Genomic DNA, 21,388 nt, shown 5'->3' on the forward strand with positions numbered 1-21,388 from the left:
GAAGCAAAGTTCTTAACCCACGGTACTATTTCTGGGTTAGTGGAGTCTGTAACCTGAAGCGTTTGTAACCCAAGGTACCACTGTGTATACATGTGGGTCTATCCCATATGGGGATAATCCCAGTGTCTTCTGTCGGCTGAAAGACAAAAGGGCATTTCTAGCTAAAAAGCTGCTCCAATGATGAAGGAAGTCAAAGAGGGAGGTGTGCTGTGTGCCTTGTCCTTTTGTTACCTGGACAGGTTAGGTCACGCCCACCTCTAGTCACATGCAAAGGAAGGATGTCCCAGCCAGGAGGAAACAGGAAGTTTTTGACTGGCTGGACCAAACATTCCCCTGCATGTCCACTCTAGGCAAACGAGGAATGTTGTACTTGACTGCTACTTATGTATTGCCTTCTCCTGTTCCTGTCCCCCCACCCTCCCTGTGTGTGTCTCCCCCCGCAGGCCTATGCCCAGGAAGGGGAGCTGGAGCTGGAGCTGGTGCGCACGGCCTGCCTCTGCAAGGTGGTGATCTGCTGCCGGGTGACGCCTCTGCAGAAGGCGCAGGTGGTGGAGCTGGTGAAGAAGTACAAGAACGCCATCACGCTGGCCATCGGGGACGGGGCCAACGACGTCAGCATGATCAAGGGTGAGGGCCCTGCAAGCCCATCGGAAGGCTAAGGGGGGGGGCCTTTGTGAGGGGGGGCACCTGGGCCACTGAAGGCAGGATCCAGCCTCAGAGTCCCAGGGAGAAGCAGCTTCAGGACTTCATCGGCTCATTGCGCTGCAGAAATCTCCACAGCAGCCCGTCAGCCTTCGGGAGCATCCAGTGCTCTCATTAGTTAAATGTGCGTAATTGGCTGTCAAGCGAGATGCTGCGGTTTCTGAGCAGTGGGGGAAATAATGGGATGGATTAAAAGGACCTCACATGCAAAGCAAGGGTGGGGTGGCAAGGACACCCAGCCCCCCAGCCCCAAGAGAGGGGTGCCCCATAGCAACTTCCCAGGGACGATGAGCCCCACCTGGGACTGTGGCTAGAAGAGGAATCTGCTATGGGGTGGGGGCTCTATTTGATGAGGAAGGGGGAGACCACCAGGGTTGGGGCTGTGCTCTCTCTCTGGCCCTGATCCTGGAGATTTGAAAGAGGGTTAGAGCTATCCATGGAGGAGAGGACTATCGGTGGCTCCTAGCCAGCTCCTAGCTCCTAGCCATGGTCTGCCTTCCTGGTTGGAGGCAGCAATGATCCTGGAAACCCCAGGCGGGGAGGGGGCTCTTGGGGTCAGATCCTGCTTGCGGGTTTCCCATTTGAGGAATCTGCTTGGCCACTCTTGAGAGCAGGAGGCTGGACCACGGGCCTGATCCAGGAGGCTCTTCTCCGGTTCTGCAGAGGTGGAGAATGAGGCAGAGAGCCCTCCTTCGACGGGAAGAGAATCTCTACTTACTCTCTCAAGCCGTGTTTAATACGATAACGTCTTATTCTCTTGCTAATTATGCTCTTTCAAATGTGTGTTCTCGACCTTCCTTTGTAAGGCTTTGTTTTGAAATCTTTACGACACAATTTCAGTTCTCTGTTGACGACGTCGCTTTGAATGTATATGGTGCAGCTGATTTTCTTCTGTAATGTTTTGTTTTGAAATGTGCTGTTTGATGTTTGAATGTAGGTCGTAAAGTGCCTTGAGGTTTTTTTCTTAAAAATTTAAAGAGGTATAGTAATGAAATGAGTCAAGAGTCGACCCTCCCCTCCCCCACTTTATTTGTAAGAAAGCAGATGGTGGGGGTAACCTGCGTAAGAGAGGTGGGCACAGGCAGGGGGCTGGCAGGGGGCACAGACTCATGCCAATTATTGCCCCATTGGATGCCCCTGAGTGCCAGTTGCTGGAAGCACAAGGGCAGAGGCTGCTGCTGCTGCTGCTGCTGTTTGTGGCCCCCTTTCCAGCAGGGCGCTGGACCCCCTTGGCCTGACGCGGCTGCTCCCGGGCTCCCTCTCCCTCTCTTCCAGCCGCCCACATTGGCGTTGGCATCAGCGGCCAGGAGGGCATGCAGGCTGTGCTCTCCAGCGACTTCTCCTTTGCGCAGTTCCGCTACTTGCAGCGGCTGCTCCTGGTCCACGGACGCTGGTCCTACATCCGCATGTGCAAGTTCCTGGCCTACTTCTTCTACAAGAACTTCGCCTTCACGCTGGTCCACTTCTGGTACGGCTTCTTCTCCGGATTCTCCGCACAGGTGAGCCCCATCGGCAGGCGGCGGCCGTTCTGGCAGGCCTCTGCTGCTCTCTGCTGACCGCCCCTTAAAATTGCCGGGAATTGCCAACGTTTCCTCTGACAGGAGCAAGCAAGAACTGAGAATCCCGGTACCTCTCCTGAGAGCGGAGCTACTCAGTTCATTTATGTCTTTTTAAAAAAAAATCAAAAAAATTACATATTGCTTGATTGCCATTAAAAAAACAAAACACCTCCAAGCAGTTTGTGCTGGACTGCCAGGCTTTGCTGGATCCATGCAGCCCCAAATCCAGACTCTGAGCCTGCACAGAGCAACCCTTGGGATCTTCTGGAGCTGGGCAATGCCTCGTTGGGCTCTGGGGGTGCTGGGCCCCACCTTCCCTGCCCCTCTTTCTGACTGCTGCCCTCCTTGCATGGTCACACTCTGGCCAGCTAGTCTTTCCTCTGCCTTTTGCCTTTTGTTCTCTCCATCTTCTCCGAGATTTTCACATTTCACTTGTTGCCAGGGAGGGGTCTTTTGCAGGAGGGGACAGTTCAGGAAGGGCGGAGGAAGCTTCCAGTCTTGGACAACAACAACAACAACAACAACAACAACAATTAATGATATTTATGCCCCACCCTCCCCGGCCAGAGCCGGGCTCAGGGCGGCTAACACCAATAAAATCACAGTAAAAACATAATAGGTGGGAGGGGAAAAACAAAAACAAATTTAAAATACAGGTTAAAATGCAATTTAAAATGCAGCCTCATTTTAAAAGTAGCCGATAGATCAAGACCTTAAGGGAGGGATACATAAGGGTCAGACTGAGTCCAGGCCAAAGGCCAGAGCGTTCCACCAAGTCGGGGCCAGTACTGAAAAGGCCCTGGCCCTAGTTGACACGAATCTAACCACCTTGCGACCTGGGACCTCCAAAATGTTGTCATAGCACTGTGGAGCTGGAAGGGACATCAAGGGTCATCTGTTCCAACCCCCCGCAATGCAGGGTGCTCACAACCATTCTTTGCAGGCGCCAAGGGCTCCAGAACACCCCAGGGACTTGGCGCAGAGCTTTGTTCATGGGCAGCAGGAGGGGGGCTCCTGCAGTCCTGGGGATCAGTGACACGAGAGGGCTCCTTCCCTTTCCAAAGGTCTCCTGCCAACTTGCAGCACCTTGCTTCAGCTGTGATCCCTTCACGGCACGGGGCCAGGCCAGACGGCCTTTGGGATCCCTTCCAGCTCTACAGTTCTGTGATCCTTAATATTGTTGTGAATTGAGGGGCTCCACGCGCATGGTGTCCTGAGGACCTCCCTGTTTTGGGGCTCCTCTATCTGTGGGGGTAGTGAGTCCGAGAGCAAGCTTGCCAAAGCAGTCCCAAACCAGTTTCTGTGGTTGCACGCGGCACCTCAAGACGCAACTCCAGGACTAAGGCTGATTTGTCACTGATTTGGTGCATGGCGCACACTGACACCGACACCACCCCACCCCCAAAAATTCACAACAATATTTTCACCTCTGTCCTGGCTGACAGGGGAGGCCATTTCCAGACACCCCCTCCCCAATTCACTGCTGAGCGGAGATTTCCACCTGGTTCTCCCCACTGAAAGGGATGCGGGTGGCGCTGTGGTCAACCACTGAGCCTCTTGGGCTTGCCGATCAGAAGGTCGGCGGTTCGAATCCCCATGACGGGGTGAGCTCCTGTTACTTGGTCCCTGCTCCTGCCAACCTAGCAGATCGAAAGCACGTCCAAGTGCAAGTAGATAAATAGGTACCACTCCGGCGGGAAGGTAAACGGCATTTCCGTGCGCTGCTCTGGTTTGCCAGAAGCGGCTTAGTCATGCTGGCCACATGACCCGGAAGCTGTACGCCAGCTCCCTCGGCCAATAAAGCGAGATGAGCACCACAACCCCAGAGTCAGCCACGACTGGACCTAACGGTCAGGGGTCCCTTTACCTTTTACCTCCCCACTGAGATACTCACCTTAGACCATGCCCTGTGGGCTCCTTATTTCTGCCCCTGTCTTTTGACCACAGATTTACACCCTTGGCTTCCCAGCAGATGCCTGGGCCTTGTTCTCCTCTCTTGCTAGCCCTCCCTTGGGACACCCACCCGCTTGCACCAGAGGCCACCCGGTGCACCCTTGGGCCCAAGGGCCCTGGGACTGCTCCTCTGCTGCTGCTCTGCATGGGGCTTTTCTCATTTCCTCCCTCTCTTGGTCTCTGCAGACGGTGTATGACGAATGGTTCATCACTCTTTACAACATGGTGTACACCTCCTTACCTGTCCTGGGAATGAGCCTCTTTGACCAGGTACGGCTCCTTGATTTGTTTGCTGCCCTCTTCGTTCGGTCAGGAGTTTGCCCCACAACTGGGAGCAGAGGGCTCTGTTTCTGGCCCCAGTCCTGCCATCGGGGTGACTTGCCTCTCTCTGCCTGGGGGCTGCCCTGGGGTCTGGCTGCCCCTCCAACACACAGGCACACACACAGCACAGGTAGACAGGCATGCGCAGGTGAGCACCAGCATGCTCAGCCCAGGAGTGTGCGCTGGGTTCCTCCCTGTCACAGGGCTGGGCTGGGAGGGGAGGAAAGCATTTTCTAAATGGGGCGTATCTAGGGTTGGAAGCCTAGAGGTCCAGGCTAAGACCAGCGGGTGGAACCAATTTTTGCTGAGGCTTCTTGGTGAAGGATGGCAGGGGAAGGACCCCTCAGTGAGGGGCAGGGAAGGGAAGATCATCTGAGGTGGGACAATGGGGGAAGCAAGAGATGCTCTCAGGCGAGAGTCAAGATGGTCCTCCCATTTCTGTGTGATACAAGGCTTAAGATCCACCTTGAATTCTTCTTCTTGCTCTTTCTGTTTTTATTTGGATTACAGTTGTACCTCTACTTACGTATCCCTCTGGATACGGAATCTTCAAGTTACGGCCACGGCAAACCCGGAAGTGTATACTTCTAGGTTTTGCTGTGCATGCATGCGCAGAAGCTTTCAATCGCGCCGTGTGCATGCGCAGAAGCGCACCTCTATTTACATAATTTTCGGGGTGCGCACGGACCCCGGAACGAATTAAGTTCATATCCAGAGGGTCCACTGTAGTCTGTTTTTTATTGTACTGTATTATGAGAAGCTTTAATAAAATCTTATATATAAAACCAGAAACTTAGAAGAACCTTCCTAAGTGAAAGAGCAGGGGAGCAGCCTGTCAGTTGGGAATAACTGGTGGGTCAGAGATGCTGATGTTGCATCTGGAATGGGGCTCTTCTATGGGGCAGGAGGCGATCTAGGTGGCCATCTCTAATCCACATACAAAACAACCCATCACAGCCTTGTGCAGATGGAGGGAAAGGGAAAAGATGTGGCTCTGTGTCACAATAGCCCTGAAAGCATTGCAGGTTTGCATATTATTATGGTTTGTCAGGCCGGCCCAAGACACTTTGCCACCTGAGGCAAGCCACAAAAAGGTGCCCCCTTCCTGCCAGGGAAGAAGGGCTGAGAGAAGATCTATATCCGGAGCAAGGAGGGGGTGGGGATAAAGATCTGCGTCTGAATCTGCTTCTCCTGCGGGTCCTGCCGCCTGAGGCAGTTGCCTCATAGGTGGGCCGGCCCTGCATGGCTTCAACTTACTTTTGGTTTGAGGGTGAGTGAGTTCTGCCAGTTTGAGCTAGAGGCTTTGCAGAAGTGGTGGGTGTCGAGGGCGGATACTGCAGGGTGGGCGAGGAGGGGTGGGCAGCCGCCTTATTTGCCATCTCAAAACACACACCCTCCACTTTCCACCCCCAGGATGTGGATGACCGGTGGAGCCTGCAATTCCCGCAGCTCTACATGCCTGGCCAGCAGAACCTCTACTTCAACAAGAAGGAGTTTGTCAAGTGCGTCCTCTACAGCGTCTACAGCTCCCTGGTCCTCTTCTTCGTCCCCTACGGGACCCTCTTTGACTCCCTGAGGAGCGACGGGAAGGCCATCGCCGACTACCAGTCCTTCGCACTCATGGCCCAGACCTGCCTGCTCATTGTGGTCTCCGTCCAGGTAAGGAGTCGCGGCCTGCCACGGGGGGGGGGGGGGGGGCTTGTGTGGGGCCCTGGGGCCTCTGCCAGGCCCGTGGGGAGAATGCAGGACTTCCTGTCCTCAGCTGATGCAGCAAAATGACATATTGGAATGGGGAGTGTTATGTACTGAGTTGAACAGGATCCAAAAGGCAGCAGTCTGATTGGTCCTAGAACAATAGGGTCCAGGATGCAGCAGTCTGATTGGTCCACAGGAGCCACCCAATCCAGCTTCAGGTAGAAGGGAATCTGCAACCTGATTGGCCTACAGGTGAATCCTGGAATTAGCCAATCGCAGGGGGCCCATTGTGTAAATAACGTATATAAAGCAGATATTCTGGGGGAACTTCCATTCCTCCTCACCACTATGAGCTGAATAAAGAGCATGAAATCCACTCTTGACTCCGAGGATATTTCAGGGAGTGTTAAAGTGGGCCAGAATTTATTCTGGTCTGATGATAATAATAATAATAATAATAATAATAATAATAATAATAATAATAATAATAATAATATATTTATACCCCGCCCATCTGGCTTGGTTTCCCCAGCCACTCTGGGCGGCTTCCAACAAAACACTAAAATACAATAACCTCTTAAACATTAGAAGCTTCCCTAAACAGGGCTGCCTTCAGATGTCTTCTAAAAGTCTGGTAGTTGTTATCCTCTTTGACATCTGGTGGGAGGGTGTTCCACAGGGCGGGCGCCACTACCGAGAAGGCACTCTGCCTGGTTCCCTGTAGCTTGGCTTCTCGCAGGGAGGGAATCGCCAGAAGGAATGGCCTTGCCTGGAGGAATGGCCTTGCCTGGAGTGAGAGAAGCAAGGGTCAATGCCTGTCCCTATTTCTGGGAGGCTGGAGTTCCTTGGGGAGTTTAGGGTGGGATGAAGACCTCTTCAGCATAGCAGAGAACAGAGGGGAGAAGAGAGAGAGAGAGAGAGAGAGAGAGAGAGAGCGCGCGCAATGGGAAACAGTCAAACAGAACACCTCTGTTTTGGAATGTTTTGGCTCCCGATTGCCCAAAACCCAAGCAAATGCTCCGTTTTCTGAACATTTTTTGGAAGCCAAAAGTCTGACGCAGCTTCCTCTTGAATGCAAGAGGCTCTTGCAGCCAATTCATAATAATAATATAATAATTTTTATTTATACCCTGCCCTCCTCAGCCAAGACCGGGCTCAGGGCGGCTAACACCAGGTATAAAAACAATTGATTAAAATACAACTTAAGAATAGGATTAAAACACAACATTAAAATGCAGCCTCATTTCAGTAGAAACTCAAATCAAAAACTTTTTGGGGATGAAAACGTCAAATCTTCACCAAGGCCAACTACGTGGGCCAGAAAAAAGCCAGGGAAGCCCCCAAATGGGAGTTCCATCACAGAAGGAGAAAGGAAAAAGGAAAGAGGGGGAGGGGATTAGAAGCTGCGCCTTGGTTGTTGAACATTTTGGAAGCCAAACAGGCTCCCGGAATGGATTACGTTCAACAACAAGGTTTGACTGTACAGTGACTCCCCAGGGAAGAAAAACTGCAGCGCTGGGGACTTTTCAGTTTAGAGAAAAGGCAGGGAAGAGGGGGCACGATAGAGGTTTACAAAATGCCAGGCATTGAGGGAAGGGACGGAGTTTTTCTCCCTCCCTCTCTCTAGAACTATCTGGGCATCCAGGGAAGCTGAATGTGGGAAGAAGATCCAGGCCAGAGAAAAGAAATGACTTCTTCACACAGCACGTAGTTAAACTTTGGAACTCCCTGCCACTGGGTGTTGTGACAGCTTTAAAAGAGGATTGGACAAATTGACAGAGGAGAAGAGGGCTTTCGAGGGCTCCTGGCCAGGAGGCAGCCATGCTTTTGAGAGGCTTGCTTGCCAGACCCCCCTGTGGGGCATCTGTTTGGCCCCTGAGAGAACCGGCGTCTGGAGGGGCCCCTGGCCTGGTCACGGGTTCTCCTGCTGTCCTCCTCCTCTCACGCTCTCCTTGGCCTCCCTCTTGCAGATGGGCCTGGACACTGCCTACTGGACGGCCGTCAACCAGCTCTTCATCTGGGGCAGCCTGGCCATGTACTTTGCCATCACCTTCACCATGTACAGCGACGGCACCTACCTCATCTTCACCGGCTCCTTCCCCTTCGTCGGTGGGTATCGGGGGGCTCGGCAGGCAGCCCCCTTTCTGGCTCGTGGGCCGTAGAGCCACCTTCTTCCAGGGACAAGGGCGGGGGGAGCCAGCCCCTGTTGAATGCTGGCGTCAGCTCCACAGAACGGTCCTTGGGCGTGCAAAGGGGCCCTGGGGAGCCCGGAGCAAAGGCAGCTGGGGGAACAGGTGGTGCCAAGGGCTGCAATCGGGGGCAGAGGGTGGCGGGCACCTGCATTGCAGGGGGTTGGGCTAGATGACCCTCAGGACCCATTTCTAACTCTGCAGTTCTGTGGTGCTATGATGATGCTCCTTGGGCAACGGTGTCCTTCAGAGGCGAAGGGGCAGAAAGGCAGGTGTGGAATCACACAATCATGGAACTGTAGAGCCGAAAGGGACCCCCAGGGGTCATCCAGCTCAACCCCTTGCTATGCAGGAATCACAGGCAGGAAGGGCCTCCGGAGCAACAGGACCCTGGAGGCTCCTCGTTCCCCCTGACCCCTGCATAATAATAATAATAATAATAATAATAATAATAATAATAATAATAAATTTTATTTATATCCCACCCTCCCCAGCCGAAGCCGGGCTCAGGGCGGCTAACAACAATAAAAATAACACAGCATTCTAAAATCAATTCATTCTAAAATCAGTTCAAATCAAATTGATGGCAACCATTGGGCTAGAGTTCTATGAAGAATTACCAAAGGAGGGGGTCAGACTGTGCCTTGGCCAAAGACCTGGTGGAACGGCTCTGTCTTGCAGGCCTTGCGGAAAGATGTCAAGTCCCGCAGGGCCCTAGTCTCTTGGGACAGAGCGTTCCACCAGATCGGCGCTACAGCCGAAAAAGCCCTGGCTCTGGCTGAGGCCAGCCTAACCTCCCTGTGGCCCTGGATCTCCAAGGTGTTTTTGTCTGAAGACTGTAAGGTCCTCCGTGGGACATACCAGGAGAGGCGGTCCCGTAGGTACGAGGGTCCTAGGCCGTATAGGGCTTTAAAGGTTAAAACCTGATCCTGTCCTCCACCTGGAGCCAGTGCAGTTGGCATAGCACTGGGTGAATGTGATCCCACAGCGAGGACCCCGTAAGGAGCCTCGCCGCGGCATTCTGCACCCGCTGGAGTTTCTGGGTCAGTCTCAAGGGCAGCCCCGTGTAGAGTCCCATGTCCTGAAAGCAACCCTCAACTTGGGAATCAGTTTCTCCGCCAATCGCTGACCCCCAGGACCTCCAGCCCTGCTTGTTCTGCCCGCTGTGTCCCAGCAGCAGTCTCAGGCAGCTGCATGGCCTGCCCGCTTCTTATTCTCCCTGCCAGGCTCGGCTCGGAACACCCTGAACCAGCCCAACGTCTGGCTGTCCATCTTCCTCTGCGTCACCCTCTGCGTCCTCCCCGTCGTCGGCTTCCGCTTCCTGAAGGTGCAGCTCAAGCCCACCATCAGCGACCAGGTAAGGCCCCCTCCCTCCTCCTGGCAAGTAGAGGCCACAGGTGCTTCTGGGGGGGGGCTGCTTGCCTCTAAGTGGTGAGGCGAGGAGGGGCACAAGGAGCTGCCCCTCACTCGGCCTCTGCCTGCTTCTGCGATGCTTCCTGCCATCCCAGGGGCCAAGTGACCCCGGCCATCTGTGGCTGAGAGGCGAGTGTGGATTATGGACATGGATTAAGAGGAACTGGGGCAGGAGGAGAGGGCTATTTTTAGAAAGAAGCGGGGGGGGGGGAGGCGCAGCTCAGGGACTGTGACCCCCCCCCACTCCTCCTGTGGGCTGTGGCCGGCTGAAGCCCCCACTACCCTGCTGTGAAAGAAATCTGAAATCTCTAGTCAGGGTGCAGCTGAGAGCATGCCCAAACTGGAGTTATCATTGCTGACTTTATTCAGTTTATTTCTATATTGTTTTGTTTTGGGGGTGGGGGAATCTCAAAGTGGTTTAAACATTAAAACACCAAAAAAAAACATTATGGAAGCAGATGAAATACAAAATATACATTCGAAGCAGCATAACAAACAAAAATAGTAAAACGTTGGTCTTAAAGATTTCCAAATAAGACATTACAAATAAGAAAGCCGGTTACAGGATTCACATTTAATGCAGCAAAGCTAGCCAAGGAAAAAATATTAACATTGAAAAATGCTATTTTGAACATTTCAGACCCAAACAAACAAACAAACAAGCCTTAAGACCCAGGAACGCTCCCTTGAGAGCCGAATCTGCTAGAGCAGCCATGCATCTCTGCTGCCCCCTGCTGCTTCCTCCCAGCCTGCCAGCCCCAAAGTCTGGTGCCCTGGGGGGCGCATAGGGAGCCTGCCCTGATCTCCATGGCTGCATCTTGGCCCTGCAGGGACCCCTTTCCCTCCCCACTCAGCCCCCAGGTTTTGCTGCAATCTTGAGTTACAGAAACTGCCTTTCCTGGCAGTTAGGAACAGAACATTTCCATTTCTTTTTACGATATTCCCGTTTTAAGCACGGGAATAGTTGCACGCCCAGATTGCCTTCCCCTTTCGCTCCCAGGCTTGTATGAATTCCCTGGGCATCTTTTCTTTAAAAGGGCCAGAACGAGGGAGTCTCCTGAGCAGGGCAGGGTTGGTTGGGGGGGGGCTCCTCACTTGCATAAGTATACGCAGCGTCCGCACAACTTCGCTGACATCAAAATCTGTAGGGAAATCTGGGCCAGGGGGAAAGCCTGTTGCCGGTGACCCATTGGTGCCATGTGGTCAACTCCAGGAGGCTGTGGTTGCTTCGACACCCACATTAAAATCTTTGTGGGTGCTGGGCCCCCTCAGAGTCAATGGGCAAAGTTGTTGCAGCCACCCACAATCTTGGCTGTGAGATGGAGATGGCACCTGTGCATTGGTGATACCTGAAGGGCCCTTTGGCAATCCTCCTTGTTGCTTTCATGAATTTCTGTCCTCTCCAGGCCGCCCCATCCCCTGCACTCCTGGCAGATAGAAATGAGAAGCTGCTGCGGCTTAATCTGCCACAACTTTTCTGAGGCTTAGGGGAGAAAATAATAATAATAATAATAATAATAATAATAATAATAATAATAATAATTTTTATTTATACCCTGCCCTCCCCGGCCAGAGCCGGGCTCAGGGCAGCTAACACCAATAAAATCACAGTAAAAACTTAATAGGGGAAAAAGAGGGGGGGGATTTAAAATACAGTTTAGAAAGAGGTCCCTAGAACTGTAGAGTTGGAAGGGACCCCCAGAGGTTCTCTAGATCAACCCTAAAGCATCTCTGACAGACGGCCTCTGCTTCAAGGCATCCAAGAAGGAGGGAGCCCCACCACTCCCCTGCCCCTGCTCCCAGCCAATGCTTCCGCCTGCCCTTCCTCCTCCCTCCGCGCAGCTTTTCCTCTCTCTCCTTCTGCCCGCAGGTCTTGCACATGGTGAAGCAGCTTCAGAAGGGGCAGCTGCCTCCGTCCCCCAAGCGGCGCCTGCAGCGCAAGGCCTCCCGCCGCTCCGGCTACGCCTTCTCCCACCAGTACGGCTTTGGGGCCCTCATCACCTCGGGGAGGAACATGCGCCCCTTTGGCGTCACCAGGTCCTTCTCCCCCAACAGCGAGAAGTACAGGCAGAAGTGAGGTGCAGGGGGGGCGGGGGGGCTCCGTGAACCAGGGACAGGCAGAGCTGGCAGGACAGCCTGGGCAAAGGGGGCCCTCTTTTTCTGTGGGCCCCGGGCCCTCAGGGGCCAGACTGTTTGGTCCTGGGGAGCGAGAGAGGAGATGGGGCGCCACGCGGAGCTCCCTGGAGGAGGAAGGGGGTCCCCAGGGGAGAGAAGGAAGAGGGGACCCCATGGCCCCTGCACCACAGCCCTTTCCAGAAGAGAGGCCGGTCCCTTCTCATCTCCATGGACCCCTGAAGCTCTTCCAGGAGAGGCGGGCCCAATCTGCCCAGAACCACGTAACAGGAGACGACAGTTGCGGAGAGGCCATTGGTGCTGTTTCCAGTGTGGCAACCAGCTGCTCGATGTGGCAGGATGAGGCCTTGGCCCCAGAGGATTCCTGGAAGCAGGAGGCATGGATTTGGCAAAGCGTGGAGGGGCCCTGCCAGGACGCCCCCAGAGACTCGAGACCCCCCTCGGCTGGGAGCCTGGATACAGTTTGGGGCGGAGAGTGCCGTCCCACGTGGCTGAGTGGGCGAGATGCTGGGGTCTGGGTGGGGCTGGGCTGCCAGCCTGGTCCACTCTTCCCCCTGTGCGGCCATGATGCCCTTCCTCGATTCCAAAGATGGCATGGGGAGTGGCACGGCTGGGGCCCCTCGGTGCTGGCAGTGGGCGACGTCTGCCCCCCATGGGTCTCGGTTATTCTTCCCAAAGCACCTTATCAGTGGGAGGGGGGCAGAGTGATGCTGCCAGGCCAGGTCAACTTCTCCCACCCCCTAACTTTGGGACTTTGTTGCTGTCCGTGGCAGGAAGGCCCCTGGCCACCGGTGGCCCTCGCCCCATGGCAAAGGGGGGCTCATGCTGGGGTGGGGGGCTGATGCTCAGGGAAGAGCAGAACCAGTCCCGGTTGGGTCCCTCTCAGGGCTTCAGATTATGGGGAGGGAGGAGGCCACATTTGCACTGCTCTGGGTGGGAGGGAAATATAGGTGAGGCCGCCGTGGGGCGCCCCACAGACTTTGGTCTTCCATTTGTACAACCCTTTGTAATAAAACAGCAAATGAAAATGCTCTGCATCTCCCTGTGGTCTTTCAGCGAACGGGGCTCATTGGTCGAAGTGGAGGGGGCAGTAGGGGGCTCTTTGGGGGGGGAACCCCAGGAGACTCAGCAAAGGGGGCTTTTCCTGCTGGCCAGACCCACAGGGCTTTTGGGGCTTGGTCTACTCATTCCAAGATGGGCTGAGCCAGCTAGGCTGCAGCATTTGGGCTGGGGGGGGGGTTCCATTACGATGGGGCTGGGGGAGAATGAATGGAGGCGCCTTGTTGCACCACCAACCCTCAGCCATCTTTCCCCTTTGGATTGTTCAGTGGGGGGAGAGCAAGGTGCGTGGAGACCTCTGAAAGATGCCCCCATCCCCTTGGGAGAGAGAGAAAACGTGGGGAGGGCTTGCAAGCTTTCCCAAATGACCCAGAGGCAGCGCTGCCCAATGGTCACAGCAGCATTCCGCCTCCAGTCTGCTCCTCTTCTTTTGACGCAGTCCAGCCTGGTCAATGCACTAATCCAGACCCTCCACCAGTTTAGGGAAATTGGGGGTGGGGGTGGAGGGGTGTCTGGATTTTTCCCTAATCCAAAGAGAAGACCCCACTGCAACTCCTGGCCCTCCGCACGTGCTCAGAGGCCCTTTGGCCCTTCTCGCCCTGGCATATGCTCCTCCCAGCTGATCCCCAAGCAAAATCAAGCTAAATTTTGTCCATGGCTGCAGACAGCGGAAGTGAGTTTTGTTCAGCTCCTGCTCTGTTAAAATGGAAGGACCTTTCACTGACATCACAGGTAAGTCAGAATAAATAAGATATAAGACGATGGTCAGCGCCTGGTCTGACAACTCCGTATTGTATTCAATCACTAATTCCAGGCTGAAATTACTTTTCCACGGAGCTTCCAGCTGCCGACCTGCAAGGAGGCTCTTTGGCAACTCTCTTGTTTTGCCAGTTCAAGAAGAGCAGGCAAAAAAACAGTAGAAAGAGGAGAAACCACCAACATGGTAGTCAGAGATGGAGGAAATAATGTGTTCTGGAATTATTATGAGTTGTATCCAACTACGTCCTACTCAGAGAAGGAAGGAAATGTCACAGGGGAGCTGACGGCAAACACCCTCTGGGAAGAGCAGAAGGAAGCAAGGCCCTCCGCTCAGATCCATGAAATAGACTCCCTCCTCATGAGCTGGGGCTCAGAATGTGTGCCCCCCCCCGACTATTTTCTAGGTCTCAGACCCCTCCCTCTGCCCACGGTGAGGCACCAAGCACATTCCTTGGGGTTTCCTGGTTTCCTGTTCTGTTCTGTGGAGTAATCCCCTTGTTCTAGGGGTGGATCTACACACAGGGGTGGGGGGACGCTATAAATAAGTCAGAAATTAAATCATTATTTTTAAAAAGCCCTATGTATAAATGCTAAAGAAATGTCTTGTGCTCTCTGGCGCCATCTGGTGTTGCATGTTTATAACACATACAAATTGCTGAGTTTTTTTGACTAATGTAGCTGAGTCCTGAGGGTGGGAGGGGGGTCTGGCAGACTGTCCACTCTCAGCTGGTGCTGCCTCTATTCACCCTGATTCCTGTCCTTGCTCAGGCCCCCGACTCCCAGCCACCAACATTTCCCAGCTCTCCTCCTCCTCCTCTGGGGTGTGTCCTGTTTCCCCCCACCATGAACCTGGGTCCAGGCTGCCCTCTTCTGCCCTCTCCCTGGGAGCCTCTTGGCCAGACCGTCTCCACTGCTGCTCCTCATCAACAAGCCATGTCTATTAACTTCAGTGGGTCTACTCTGCATAGGACTAGCACTTGAGCACAACCCTGTGTCTCCCTCAGTCCTCCACAGTATCAGTGTTATGTACTGAGTTGAATAGGATCCAAAAATGCAGCAGTCTGATTGGTCCTAGAACAATAGGATTCAGAATGCAGCAGTCTGATTGGTCCTAGAACAATAGGATTCAGAATGCATCAGTCTGATTGGTCCACAGGAGCCACCCAATCCAGCTCCAGGTGAAAGTGAATCCGCAACCTGATTGGCCTACATGAGAATCCCGGAATTAGCCAATCACATGAGGCCCATTGTGTAAATAATGTACATAAAGCAGACATTCTGGGGGAACTTCCATTCCTCCTCCTCACTACTATGAGCTGAAGGAAGAGCAGGAAATCCAGTCTCGACTCCAAGTATATTTCGGTCAAGAAGGCAGAAAGTGCTCGTTTCCATCAAAAGAGTCACAAAAAAGGCATGGGGAGCCAAGACGCGAGGGAGACACTGTTTAGTTTAGTCTATTTCAGTTCTGAGCAGTGAGTTTCTGATTCTTCATATTTTTCATCAAATGCATCCTGGACTTTTGAAAACGGAAGGTTTGCCCAGATCAAAACAAACTTATCTACCCTTTCATATGCCATAATCTAACATTTTTTTCTATTTTTTCCATTTGGGGGGGAGATAAACAAAGGCTTTGCGGAGGGGGGGGCAACAGGGATACCCCCCTTATTCAACCCCCCCTGTCCCCGAGGCCCTTACATCTCTAATCTGGTTCTCACTTTCCTGGCCCCCAAATGGATGTGGCCCAGTTTGCCCCCTGCAGAGTCCCACGGAGACATCGCCCAGCTGCCACTTGCTGCATGATGGGCCTTTGTTGTCGGGGTCCGGATGGGGTGGAGTTTGGCCCCCGTCTTCTGTCTTGGCTGCTCTTTGCAGCATCCCAGGCTGACAAGAGGAAAGGGAGGCAACTGCTGCATGTGTTGCTGGGTGGAGGTCATGGGAGAACTCGGTTTCTGGAGCCCAGAGTTCAAGGAGGATGCTGGTGAACTGGAAAAGGCTCTCCAGAGACGGACAAAGAGGCAGGAAGGGATCAAATCCTGTAATAAGAGGCTGAAGAACTGGATATATTTAGCTGAGAGAAAAGGTTATTTTCAGGCCAAGCAAATAGGCTGCTGACTGTTTTGCAAAACATTCTTGGAACAGGGCTATGGCTGTTCTCTTCCTCTTCAGAAACCATTATTGATCAAGGTTAGTTCAATAATCAATGGTTTTGAACTGTGGCTGTGTCAAAAGGGGACAGCACAAGTAATTGGCAATTGCTGAGGGTCTGGTTGGAGCAAGTGGGATGTGCTGGACTAGAGACTGTAATTTCAAACTGTAATTTTATTGCTTCCCATATTGCTTTCATCTTGCATTTTATTGTATCATGATTTGAATTCCCTAGAACTGAAATTGTGTCACAAGAAATAAAAGAAGCAGTAAAAACCATTATAAATCAGTTAGGATATTCATACAATTTTATATATTGTAATTTATTGTATTTCAATCTGAATTCCATGCAATATATAAGAAATTAAAGGAGCAATTAAAAACTAATGTGAATATGATGAATGTGCCGTCTTCAACTGCAGATCCACAGGCCGTAAAGAGCTGATCGACCGTGAAACGGACTTAAGCATAAAAGAATGGAATGTCTCTGTAGCAGCCAACCTCCTTTGAGGTTTTTAAGCAGAGCTTGGGTGGCCACCAGTCTGGGATGCTTGAGCTGAGATTCCTGCATTGCAGGGGGTGGACTAGATGACTCTGGGGGTCCCTTCCAACTCTAAAATTCTGGGATTCTCCTCCCACAGGGAGTTCCCAGGAGCCAGTTCATGGGCCACAAACTAAGGAACCCTTTAGCCCGCTTGCCATGCTCTGGAATTAGTTGGTGCATCACTTACTTAATGAGAGAGTTTGACTTCTTGTAGCCTTCCTGTCTGGCTCATCTGAAGTCTGGCAGCTCTGCCTGGAGTGTGGGTGGGTTTTAAGAGCCCCCACTTCCAACTGCACCCCCTCGTGTGTGTCCCGTCCTCTTCCCCTGGATTCTGGACATAACTGGTGCCTGGGAGTTTGGGTGGGGCTCCTTCTGTGCTGCTATGATACTTGATTCTGATATTGTGACGTGAGCCTGTCATTCTCCTGGGCATGAGGCAGACTCACCACCAACAGGCCTGTTTTTATGTCTTGACTTGGCCGCTGCAGCTGTTCCTGAGCATGTCACTTTAAGAACCTGCAACTTTTTAATTAGCCGGTCAGCTTCCTTGCCGCTGCTTTTTCCGCAAGGCCAGAAGCTGATTCAACAGACACTCTTCTTAAAATAGGTTTGTTGGTAACCAGCTTTGCATTCTCTCTAGCTGTGAATTGGCTGCTATTATTGGCTTTGGGTGGTCCCTGTTGATCTTTTGGCTCCCCAAATTATGCAGTTTTAGACATACAGCAGACTCTTTAGGATTTAAAAATTCATTTGGGTGATGCTGGACGCTGCTGCCTCGAGCTATAAAGAGGCAGGGTGAAAATGTTTTGAACTGTTAACAGAGAAATCTGAGGGCTCCTTTGGACAAAAAACAAGGAGACCAGCCAGGAATCCCAGAGCAAAACAGCAGCCAGGAGGCTTGGTCTTGACTGAAGACTGTCGCGACAGGACTCCCACCTGCCGCCAGGTGGAACAAGATGGAAGCCCCAAGCAAAAGAGAACCCAAACTTTTCTGCTAATCCCCATGTTACACCCCCCCCCCCACTACATCGATCATACATCACGAAAGGGGAGGTCTGGTGGCAGGAATCTGAGCATCCTGGACCCTGCCCCATGGTTCCCCTTGCCCTCCACCAAACACCCATCAAGTGAAACAAAAGAGATATTTACATTTCCCTGTTTCCCAGCCAAGTTCATCACACCCTTTTGTCTTCATCTGGGTTTGTTATTTCTGGAATGGCTACCTGTCTGGCACTCAGGTATCAGGATGCCAGGGCTTATCACTCAGGCAGAGGGGCTGCTGAGGAGCTGAGCTCACAGGTCTATAGGAATTTCTGAGGTTTTCCCAGTGAGCCAGTACAGAGATACATTGATCAGTGAATTGTTACATTTGGTATTGTGCAGCAAAGGGTAACCTGAGAGTAAGCCTGTTCCCTACTAAGAATAGTCAGTCTGATAAATGTCACAAAAGAAGCTACTCAACCCAGGACAGGAGAGTCTTTAAAACTGGGGGAGGGGCAAAGGGTGGCCTAGCCAAGCACTCCTTTCAAAGGAGGCCTCCAGGCATCCGCCAGCCCACCTCTCACTTTCATAGACCTGCAGATTTGGAAGGGATCCCAAGGCTCATCTAGTCCAGCCCCCTGCAAGCCGCTTTCTCCGCCTGGAAGAGGAGGGTGCAGAGGTCAAGGGGACGGCAGGAGGGAGGACAGTGCACTTTGTTTCCTCCCTGGGGGGTGGGGGGTGGGCAGCAACAGAGGCTCTGCCTGTGCCGTGAGGGCCTGGAAGCAGAGCATTCTTGACTTGCTCAGGAAAAAGGCACAACTCCCTGGGGTTATAGGAATTCTAAAGTCTCATCATATATCTCATCATATATATCATATATTCATAAATTTACAAGGCAAACACATACATAAATCTATAAACTATGGTCTGAAATAGTACAGGAGAGCAATCCTGAAAGCATTTTGACTCCCAAATTGACCTCAAATGTTTCTCTGCAAGGAGGAAGGAAATGGGAAAAACCTCCCCATTGTCTCTTTGCTCACAGATCCTGTCTTAAGGGCCTATCTGTCTATGAATAGGGTGAGCCTGTGACCTGGATTCAGGAACTAAGTATTTACCATCACAAAAGAATGGCCAGGATGCCCAGGTAAAAGCAATCAGTGACCATTCTGAGGTATCCTGTCAGACAGGTTTTCTGCTGTAGACTGCCCCTTCTGTGATATATGTATGAAGTTTTGGGGGGTGGTCTTGAGCTAAAGGGGAGGCAATTTTCAAATGTCTATATAAGAGCTTCCACACCAATTACAGATAGGTAGCCGTGTTGGTCTGCCATAGTCAAAACAAAACAAATTCCTTCCAATAGCACCTTAAAGACCAACTAAGTCAGTTCTTGGTATGAGCTTTCGTGTGCATGCACACTTCTTCAGATACTTCTTCAGATTCTTCAGCTTTCGTGTGCATGCACACGAAAGCTCATACCAAGAACTGACTTAGTTGGTCTTTAAGGTGCTACTGGAAGGAATTTGTTTTGTTTCCACACCAATGTTATGGGTTCCTCTCCTCTCTCCCTCCATGGGGTGAGCGGGGGACCCTGCGGCAACAGATCAATAAAGATCAGGCTTACTAGCTGCTTTGCTCCTCAATATTCTCTGCTTGGCCTCTGTTATTTTCTCCTACCAATAGTGAACCTGCATAAGGACTCTGTACGGGCTCTTGGGTACCCCATAAGGGAAAGGGAGCAGTATTTTTCTGGTAACACTGGGCTGGCTGCCCTGCCTGCGGGAGCCGTTCTGCTTGATGAGCTGGGACAACACTTGGCACAAGCTGGCTGGGGCTTGCAGGCCAGGCTTCTGGTTCTGTGGTCACCATGACAACCATGGTGTGGCCCAGTTCCATCCCAGCAAGAGGAAGGAAGCATTTGCTCTCCCGGCACATTTCAGCCAACAAGAGGCTTTTTGTCCTTTCCGGCCAAAAGGCTGCCCAGGAGCCTCTCCAGATGCTCTTCTCCAGACTCTCTGGCTCATAGGAGCATAAAAGAGCCTGCAGGATCCGGCCAATGGCCCATGTGGTCCAGCCTCCTGCTCTTGCAGCGGTAAACCAAATGCCCAGATGGGAAACCTGCAAGCAGAATTCGAACGCAAGATCCTTCTCTCTTCCTACAGTTTCCAGCAAGTGGGATTCAGAAGCAGGGCTGTCTCCAACTGCAGAAGAGCCATCCCGGCTAGGAGCCAAAAAGGGCTGGTACCACTTTGTTTTATGGCAAATATTTGGATGGCTTTAATAGATTTTGGGTGGTTTTTATTTTTATCTGTAAGTTGCCTTGAGTCCTGTCAGGGGGGAAAGGTGGAGTATAAATCAAAATATAATAGTAATAATGCCATACTAAATAAAGGCCAGCCGAACCTCAGGGCAGAGTGGGAGGAAACCATCATCTCTGGACAAGTTTGTTGCCAAATGATGAGCACCATTCAGCCACCGGGGGGGGGGGTGAGGGTGGGCAGCATGTGATAATTTAGCATGGTTTTGGGTAGGGTTTTTGGTTAGTTGAAGGCCAGATAAAAGAAAGCAGCCCTTCTTCGCAAAGAGTTCACCTGTGGAACTCCCTCCCAATGGAGGCAGAAATGGACACCAACCCAGAAAGCTTTAAATGAAGATTGGGCAAATTCATGGAGAAGAGGGCTAACAGTGGCTAATAGTCAAGGTGGTGGTGCTCTGGTTTCACCACCAGAGGTAGCCAGGCTTCTGAATCCCAGAGTGGATCTATACAAAGGGGGGGGGGACGGACGCTATAAATAAGTCAGAAATTAAGTCATTATACCAAAAGGAAAAAAACCACTATGGGAAATTGCATTGATTATTTTTTTGCTCTCTAGCTCCATCTGTTTTTGCATGTTTATAACGCATTTGAAACATTGTTTTTGGACTAATATCCTTGAGTCCAACTCATGTGCTCAGATTCTGCTTGCTGGATTCCCAGTGAGGCATCTAGTCAGCCACTTTGAGAACAGGAAGCTGGACTGGGTGGGCTCTTCTCATGCAAAGCCCTGGTCGGTGCAGGAGGGAGCCAGGACAGGGCTGGTTTGAGATTTGATGAGTCCCTCAGCTCCTGAAGGTAATGGGGCCTTTTCTATGTCCAGCTGTCCTTTGTCAACAACAAACGGTCACTGCTTTTTTGTGTTGAATATATGCTATATGGTAATTTATGGACCTAATAGATATCTCAAGCCATTTGCACATCACAAAATATGTATTTTATCACAGTAATTGTCAAACTGAAATACAATTAAGAAGAAGTATATTAATAGTGAGGGACGTGGGTGGCGCTGTGGGTTAAACCACAGAGCCTAGGACTTGCCGATCAGAAGGTTGGCGGTTCGAATCCCCACGACGGGGTGAGCTCCCATTGCTCGGTCCCTGCTCCTGCCAACCTAGCAGTTCGAAAGCACATCAAAGTGCAAGTAGATTTAATAGGTACCGCTCTGACGGGAAGGCAAACGGCGTTTCCGTGCGCTGCTCTGGTTTGCCAGAAGCGACTTAGTCCTGCTGGCCACATGACCCGGAAGCTGTACGCCGGCTCCCTCAGCCAATAAAGCGAGATGAGCGCCGCAACCCCAGAGTCGGTCACGACTGGACCTAATGGTCAGGGGTCCCTTTACCTTTATATTAATAGTGAAATAATTATTAAGCTCTAACTTTAAATGATTTTTTTATTCATACATAAAAAAAACTTAATAATGCAAACACATTGGCATTTGGCAATAACAAAAGTTCCTTTAGAAACTCAGTTTACAAAGACTCATAATCTCGTCTCTAGAAACTTGCTATAACATGAAATAATAATTGGTGTAAATATATGATGCAAACTGCTAATAATTGTAAATAGCTTTATTAATATGAAATTAAGTGTTATAACCTGTACAATGCAACTGTAGTTA

The 21,388-nt window shown here is 51.7% G+C and overlaps 1 protein-coding gene across 1 annotated transcript in view; it reads left to right on the forward strand.

Moving 5' to 3' along the window:
- The window catches only part of LOC309352701 (phospholipid-transporting ATPase ID-like), an 83,457-nt gene extending 70,462 nt beyond the window's left edge, over positions 1-12,995 (forward strand). Inside the window, exons 22-28 of the mRNA XM_081881401.1 lie at positions 444-627; positions 1,978-2,201; positions 4,401-4,484; positions 5,949-6,194; positions 8,201-8,339; positions 9,646-9,776; positions 11,703-12,995. Of these exons, the coding sequence (XP_081737527.1) occupies positions 444-627; positions 1,978-2,201; positions 4,401-4,484; positions 5,949-6,194; positions 8,201-8,339; positions 9,646-9,776; positions 11,703-11,909 (1,215 nt within the window). The 3' untranslated portion in view covers positions 11,910-12,995. The remainder of the gene's footprint in view (positions 1-443; positions 628-1,977; positions 2,202-4,400; positions 4,485-5,948; positions 6,195-8,200; positions 8,340-9,645; positions 9,777-11,702) is intronic.
- The last annotated feature ends 8,393 nt before the right edge of the window (positions 12,996-21,388 follow it).

This window comes from Podarcis erhardii, assembly GCF_964252035.2.
Source record: "Podarcis erhardii genome assembly, chromosome: 11".
Lineage (NCBI taxonomy): Eukaryota > Metazoa > Chordata > Lepidosauria > Squamata > Lacertidae > Podarcis > Podarcis erhardii.